The sequence below is a fragment of the Salvelinus sp. IW2-2015 genome, unplaced genomic scaffold (genome assembly GCF_002910315.2).
Source record: "Salvelinus sp. IW2-2015 unplaced genomic scaffold, ASM291031v2 Un_scaffold4878, whole genome shotgun sequence".
NCBI lineage: Eukaryota > Metazoa > Chordata > Actinopteri > Salmoniformes > Salmonidae > Salvelinus > Salvelinus sp. IW2-2015.
This window is the reverse complement of record NW_019946147.1, coordinates 26,124-34,327: the sequence shown is the minus strand read 5'-3', so window position 1 is coordinate 34,327 and position 8,204 is coordinate 26,124. Positions and strand designations below refer to the sequence as shown.

Here is an 8,204-nt window from a genome sequence, read left to right as displayed (position 1 = left end):
ATAATAGTTGAATAATACCTTGGGTCTGTGGTGTTTTACAACACCGTGGGTTGTAATGTAAAAACAGCGGTGTTAGTGTTAAAAGCACAGGGTTTGTTATGCATTAACCCAACACCAGCGGTGTGTACGTCGGGCTTTCAACACAGGCGTGTGGTAATGTTTAAGCAGGGTTCATGAGAGTGTTACACATCCGACGGGTTGTCAGTGTGTAAAACACCCAGGAAGTGTGTAGTGTATAAAACATCAGGTGGATATGAGCAATATAAATTAACGCCAAGGGTGTAGTTTTACAAGACTACCAGTGGTTGTGAAATCGTTCTTACACCCAACACAGGGGTCCCTGAAGTGTCTACAACACCTGACCTGTCATTTAGTTCGTTATTTGTACGGGGTTGGAGTTGGTTAAATACAAGCAAGGACGGAGTGTGTAGGAATAGTGTTAGCTATTGAAGCTCAATGTGTTTGTGAGTTTGTATTTAAAACACTGGGTGTGTATGTGTTTACACCCACTAAAGTGGTTCGTCGTTTCGTGTTAAGACACCGGGTCTGTAGTGGTTAACAACACCATGGTCTGTCAGGCGTTACACACACCAGGGGTCTGTAGTGTACAGCACTACACCATGTTGTCGTCGTGTTACATACACCAGGGTCTGATTAGTGTCTCTATCATACACCAGGGTCTGTTAGCTGTCATATATCAATACCAGGGCTGTTGTGTACCAACACCTTAGGGTCTGTTTAGTTGTTACAACCCCATGGGTGTTTAGTGTTACAATACCAGGGTGGTCCTGTAGTGTTACAACCACCGGCCTGTAGTGTTAAAAACAGGGTCTGTTAGTTGTTACAACACAGGGTCTGTAGTGTTACAACACCAGGGTCTGTTTAGTGTTAAACACCCAGGGTGTGTAGTGTTTACAACACAATGGTCTGTTAGCGTCTACAAACACCATGGTCTGTAGTGTTACAAACCGGTTGGTCTGTAGTGTTTACAACACAGGTGTCTGTTGGTGTTTCAGACACAGGCGTCTGTAGTGTCTAACATATCAGGGTGTGTAGTGTACAACACCCAGGGTTTCTGTTAGTGTTAAAACACCAGGGTCTGTAGTGTTCATTACACGGTCTGTGTGTTTACACACCTAGGTCTGTATTACAACCGCAGGGTCTGTAGTGTTAGCAACACAATTCGGTCTTGTAGCGTTTACAACACCAGGGTCTGTAGTGTTACAACACAGGGTCTGTAGTGTTAAACACCAGGGTCGTTGTAAGCGTTACAACACCAGGGTCTGTAGTGTTTACAAACCATGGTCTGTAGCGTTACAACACCAAGGGTCTGTAGTGTTAGCACGAGCACAGGCGTCTAGTCGCGTTACAACACCAGGGATCTGCATGTGTTACAATACACAGGGTGTATGTTAGTTGTTATAGTATCCAGGGTTTCTGTAGCGCGTTTAAAACACGGGGATATGGCTTGGTTGCTACAACACCAGAAGGTCTGTTTTAGTGTTGCAACACGCCGGGTGTGTAAGTGTTATAACACGAGGGTTCTGTAGGCGTTACACACACCTGGGGCTCTGTAGCTCGTTCAATAACGTGGGTCTGTAGTGTTACTAACACCAGGTCTGTAGTGTTACAACACCAGGAGAGTCAGTAGTGTTAAGCAGACACCGGGGTCTTTTATGTTACACACCCAGGGTCTGTTTAGTGTTACAACTCACCAGGGTCTGCTAGTGGTTACAACACCGGGGTTGTTGGTGTTACAGCACAACCAGGGTCTGTAGTGTTACAACACCAGGGTCCTGTTAGTGTTAAACACCAGGGTCTGTTGTGTTACAAACACGCAGGGTCTAGTTAGTTGTTACAACACGGGGTCTGTAGTGGTTACAACACAGGGTCTGTAGTGTTACAACACCGGGTCTGTTGGTGTTACAAAACAGGGTCTGTAGTGTTACAATCATAGGGTCTGTAGTGTTACAACTACAAACCAGGGTCTGGTAGTGTTAACAACAACCGGGGTCTGTTGGTGTTACAACACCAGGGTCTGTTAGTGTTACAACACCAGGGTTGTAGTGTTACGCGTTATAATTGGTCATATAATATATTAAAATAGATACATCAATGTCTGTCTGTTTGGGAGAAAAAAGTATTTGCTACAGTGGGCCAGGAGCTGCTGACCACCTGACCAGAAGAACTCTGTGCTGTCATTATAATAATGGGGGCCTGTAGTTTTTTCTGGTCAGGATGGATGGAGGGAGAGACAAAGAGAGAGAGAGTAGGAATAAAGGACAACCAGTGACAGGGGTTTTGCTGAGAGTAACAGTGATTTTTCAAAGAGTCACGGTAGTGGTACAGGGAGCAGCGTTACCATGACACAGACCGGCTTTAGAGGGCGACAGAGACCCAAACTGTTCCTTCATAAAATCACCTCTTGCAGATAGATCATCACTTTAAATTATCAGCAGGTGGCGCTAAAACTCTTTCATTCCCTCATGGCCCATCAAGGAAAATGTATCACTTCCTGCTTTACCTGCAGTGCAGAAGAGAAAGTAGGATATGTGTCAGGCCTGGATTGAAATACATAGAAGCATTAGAATATTAGAATATTTGTATTTGAAAATACCTGCCAAAACTAGACTACCAATACTAAACTACATGTTAAATGCATTGCAGAAAAGTTATTGTGCAACAGGGGGATCAAATTAAGATCCTACACCTGTGTACAGCACTTTCACCAACACACCCACCACACCATCCCTCTACTTTGGCCCTATCATATGCTACATCAGGCTGTCGACCTGGGAGGATGGAACACCTTCTCTCAAAACCCCCTGTAGATCTTCTGCACTAAAATCTCTCACACTGCTGCCGCTACCACACAGTATCTTATGGGATTTCCGCTCCATCAGTGCAGTACAATTAATGACCATGACACAAAATGCAAGAAATCTAAAACAAATCTTCTCTGGATCTCTGTCTTCAGTCCTACTCAGTGGGGGGGGCTCCCAGTCGAATCACTCACCCTTAGGCTTTCATATACTTTCCTCACTGCCTCAGCATAGGAAACCTTCTGCAAACCCCCAAAATAGCTGACATAACCTAACCTGACAGGTAAGAACTCTCTATTCAAGCTCAACAAGACATTCTGGGTATTCTCAGTCTCAGTCACTGGGTCTACTTCTCACCAACCGAGGANTAACCTGACAGGTAAGAACTCTCTATTCAAGCTCAACAAGACATTCTGGGTATTCTCAGTCTCAGTCACTGGGTCTACTTCTCACCAACCGAGGATGTAAAATACACCAGAAATATTGTTTTTCAGATCTACACTCAACGCCTCCCCACTGATCACTCCTTTGAGAGGCACCCTGCTCCGCAGAGCAAAGCACACCACAGGTCGAGCCCTGAGATGTGTGATGTGGAGCACCCTCTGCCTCTGGATGCACACAATCTTAACAAATCCACTTCTCCAACATGTGACAAATGTAACAGTTCCCATCTTGACACAACATATCGGTCGGCCAAAGAGCAGGGATCCACTTTTTCCCAAAATCTTACTCCTACCCGTCCAAAATCATCTCTGGTATGATCAGGGCCAAGGCTGGAAGTCTCTACTATAGCTGCCGCTGCAGGCATTTCATCCTGGCTAGGCTTCATTTCAGAGCAAACATTACTGGCGACCGACTCCACCTTGAGTTTCTAAACAGAGCTAGCAGAATGATGGGATCCAAGATCCTCAAGAGAACAAATAGATTTGTTTTTAAATTGACTTGGCTTGTATGCTGCAGACAAAGGTTTGTACTTAGCGCCATTACCTCGGTTTCGTATCATCGCACTTCCACCATGTTTTGTGGAACATAACTAGCCTATTGGTAGACAGGAAGCTTCAATCAGGAAATGAGTAGGAATTGTTTTAATATGCTCATACAAACATGTAAACGAGTGTGAGTGTGTGGTTTGGTATTATAACAGCAAAATTATACATTTTCATTGTTAAATGTAGTCTGTTGAGTCTACTGTGCTAACTTTAGGTTGTGTCTGATAATGTGTGAAACATAACTACTGAGACACAGGAAGCAACAATCAGGAAATAAGTAGGACTTTAATTAATATGCTAATACAAACAAATTAGAGAGAGAGAGAGAGAGAGAGAGAGAGAGAGGTGTGCGCACTGAAGGCTGCTGTTCGTGCTACGTTATGTTGTCATGGTGATGTTAAAGCACTTTCTCACAAATCCAGGGAAGATTCTCCACACATGACAAGTCATTCCATGCCTTCAGAGGACTCTGATCTGTGCGTATCTCAACACAGTCCTCCTCACCATTTTCTGGTTTGCCATCACCATTATCAAGCTGTGGGTAATACCAGTACCTGTATGGTTAACAACAGTCAGATATCATGGTTAATACCAGTACCTATATGGTTAACAACAGTCAGATATCATGGTTAATACCAGTATCTACAGGGTTAAAAACCGCCAGATATCATGGTTAATTCCAGTACCTAGAGGGTTAAAACAGTCAGATTTCATGGTTAATCCCAGTACCTACAGGGTTAACAACAGTCAGATATCATGGTTCATACCAGTACCTACAGGGTTAACAGTCAGATATCGTGGTTAATACCAGTACCTACAGGGTTAAAAACCGTCAGATATCATGGTTAATACCAGTACCTACAAGGTTAAAAACTGTCAGATATCTTGGTTAATACCAGTACCTACAGGGTTAACAACAGTCAGATATCATGGTTATTATTATTATTATTATATTATGTTAATACCAGTACCTACAGGGTTAAAAACCATCAGATATCATGGTTAATACCAGTACCTACAGGGTTAAAAAACAGTCAGTATATCATGGTTAATAACAGGCCGGACAGATTTTTATGGACAAAGGCAGAGTGGTTCCTTCCAAAGCCCAAAATATGAATTTGTATTTTATTGACAGGGCTTTGTTCCAATTAGCTCCTCAGGGCAGTTTGTTGAGTGGACAAACATTCATACTATGCTACAATATTCTTGTTTTGGCTGAGAAAGTCCACCCCTCACAGAATACACTATTAACTGGTTTTGTTTATTTTAAGCCAGTGAATGCAAACAGATTTTTTTTTGGGACTCAATGTTTTTTAACAGTAGCTCACTGGTTAGCAAACTGTGTGAGTGACAAACGTGAACACATTAGTCATTATTGTCCTCTAAGTCCTCCCAACTCACATAATATAAGCTGAGTAAGCAATTGGTATGTGTTTGTTATTCAGTGTAGGTGCCGTGATCAATCAACTGTCTGTCACTCGGTCACATTTATGTTTCCTAATTATATCCCTTGGTGATTGTGATTAGTACAATAGCATATGTCTCTAACAAATTCTAAAGTTAGAGTTGAAGGAAAATGTGTTGAGGGTATTTGACAAAAATCTCCAACTTTATTCTTATAAACATAATTTTGAACAGGTAAATATTTTTTGCTGAAAGAATAGATCCAAAAAGACTGTTTTTTGCGAAAATTAGGCTACTAAGTTAGCATTTCTGTTCAAATGAAAATATAAAGTTCTTTCTATATGTGCAGTTTTTTCCAAAGTACATCACTTAGACTGGATATAGCTGAACTTTACTATCATTATGATTGCCGTATCGTTTGTTTTAGAGTTTAGAATATACATTTTGTCATATTTTTCGATGGTTAAACAACTGCATTTAAAGGGGCAGTACGACTACTATAAAATTTAAAATATAGCTTCATTTAATTGAAAAAATGGATTCCATCATATGATTCTGAGAGACATGACCAAATAGGTTAATTGGTTCTTTATTTACTTACGACAAGCAAGCTGGTACTAGCTATGAACAAATGGGGTGTTAGGGCCTAGTAAGGATGCGTCAAAAGCAGCCATATCTCAAGCACTTCACAAATGTTAAGCACCATAAATAACGATAACAAGAGTACATAGAATATTCGGGATATTATGTATTTATATAAACATTTTCGTAGAATATCTATTTTCGGAGAAATACACACAATAGTAGCTCTATGTGTAATCAGAGGGTAGTTTTTTACTATCCGATATTTACCTCTACCAAGTATTGCATTCACTGACAGATTTTATGCGTGTTTTTGACTTCAACTAAGCATGTTATTAGGTAACTGTTTGATGTACATGGTCATATGTTATAACAGTTTTACATAGGTGAAGTTACATAACGGTCTCGATCTCTGCAGGTGTCTGTTATAGGTCTTCCACCTCTAAGGAATTGTATAAACTTAGCATTAACTTAACATTTGTCTCAGAGAAACATGGATTAAGATAATATTTTTATATTTGCCTTAGAAAACATATTTTGGAGAATAGAATAACAACAATACAGGCTCTGTGTAGATTCTGAGTTCTGTATTAGCATTTCTATCAATTAACCATATCGGGTGTGATGGGCGTTAGGACAGAAGTGCCTATTATAGGAAATAAGCAGATTGCGAACTTAGATAATGTTTTGGGAGGAGAAGTTTTATTTGCAGTGCTTTGCGATATCTGCCGTTTGGAACGACAATGCAAGTGGGGATGTAAAAGAATGTTGAAATTCATAGTGTTTTGCATTTAACTTTCCGATCCTAAAATATGCTGCCCTGCTGTGAATTCTGAAACCGTGTCTACTCGTTAAAAAAACCTAGTCTACACTTAACAGTTGTAGCCTAACACTATGTAACATATCAATGATCCGTGTCAGTTAAATTCTACTGGTAGTTGCCTATAAACCGCGCTCCCTTTCGTTGGCGAAAATAACTTATATATAAGTAGCACAAAGATCGCATGGTATCTTGTTGTACTCTACTTTGGGAAATACGAAATATGGCAGAAAAAGGTGAGGAATTTTTTTGAATGGTTATGAAAGTGGTATGCATTATTTTTTAATTAAAGAGGTTACCGGAATTTTCGTTACAGATTTCCGAGGCTATTAGCTAAAGTCAATGGAGAAGGTTTACCGTTGTTGTACGATTAACTGGTACTTCGGATGAGGCAAATGAGCAAATACATGAAATAAGCTTTCATTACTACATTGTGAAGTGGGTCCAATTTAATGTGAGATGGGCGAATGGTAGGTTCTATACTGTTGTAGGCAATAGGCAATTTCGCGAATATGAACATCACAGACAGTTTAGGTGGGGCATTTGGGAATGAATATGGGAAATGATATAAATGATAGGAAATGATGCCTATATATAGTTATTGGTAGAATGCAAAGCTAACATAAATCGATTGTGTCTTCGCACTAACTTTTTTTTGTTATGAATAAGAGCATTTTATATTCTAGCACAGACTACTAGGCTACTTTTTCTTTTGCAATGCATACTTCACACCATTAAAGAGCAATTGTGTGTAGTCCTACGCCATGTACGTTTCGGGAATAGCAATTTCAATCAAGTCAGTTTTTATAATGCCGTACCTACATGGTTTGAGAAGACTAGGTCAGATATCATCGGTGGATACATGCATTAGTTATCTACAGGTGGTAGAAAAAAGTTCAAGATATCATGGTTAACTCTTCTTTGTTGTCATACACAACGTTTCATCAAACTGACGCGCAGTATAAGGGTTCGAGACAAACTAGTTAGCAAAGTACTCATAGTTAGGAACGAATGGTACCCTTAGGGTGTGTTAAAAATAGACATGATCTTCCAGGGGACGCAATCACATGGTATGTCGAACATCTAATCTACCTAGAATAGAGTTTGAAGAATATAGTTATCTTAATTGTCGTTATTGTTACAGCAAGTTTTCGATGTACTGATAGCGAATCAGAGTGAGGAACTACAGCAGGCTGTATGGACAGATAAAGGATGGATTCATGCGCAAACCTAGGTGGAGGGCCTACGGCAGGAGATTGTAAAGTTTATAAATATAGTACTGTCATCCACTACTACCTGTTCTGGGTGAGTTTGTGTCAGACGAACGGTGCTCGGTGCACAAACTCACAGTTTCGACGCAGGTCCCTCATATAACAGACGTACAGTCAGACAATCAGCAGACATTCTCTCCCGATTGTGTTCAAGGTTATGACCGCAAGAGAAAACTCGTACGAGTTAGTCTCGAAGGGATAGAAACATAATTAATAATATGAACATTCGAACTTTTATCGCATTTGCACTTCTTCATACTAACCCTGCACACCCATAAGTCTCTCCTTCTCTCCGATATTATCTCTACGACTCTCT

At 40.5% G+C, this 8,204-nt stretch overlaps 1 protein-coding gene across 1 annotated transcript in view; it reads right to left on the bottom strand.

Annotated features, from left to right (window-relative positions):
- Window positions 1–4,130: 4,130 nt before the first annotated feature.
- LOC112077734 (C-type lectin domain family 4 member E-like) overlaps window positions 4,131–8,204 on the bottom strand; it is a 9,858-nt gene continuing 5,784 nt past the window's right edge. Inside the window, exon 5 of the mRNA XM_070441815.1 lies at window positions 4,131–4,365. Coding sequence (XP_070297916.1) covers window positions 4,209–4,365 — 157 coding nt within the window. The 3' untranslated portion in view covers window positions 4,131–4,208. The remainder of the gene's footprint in view (window positions 4,366–8,204) is intronic.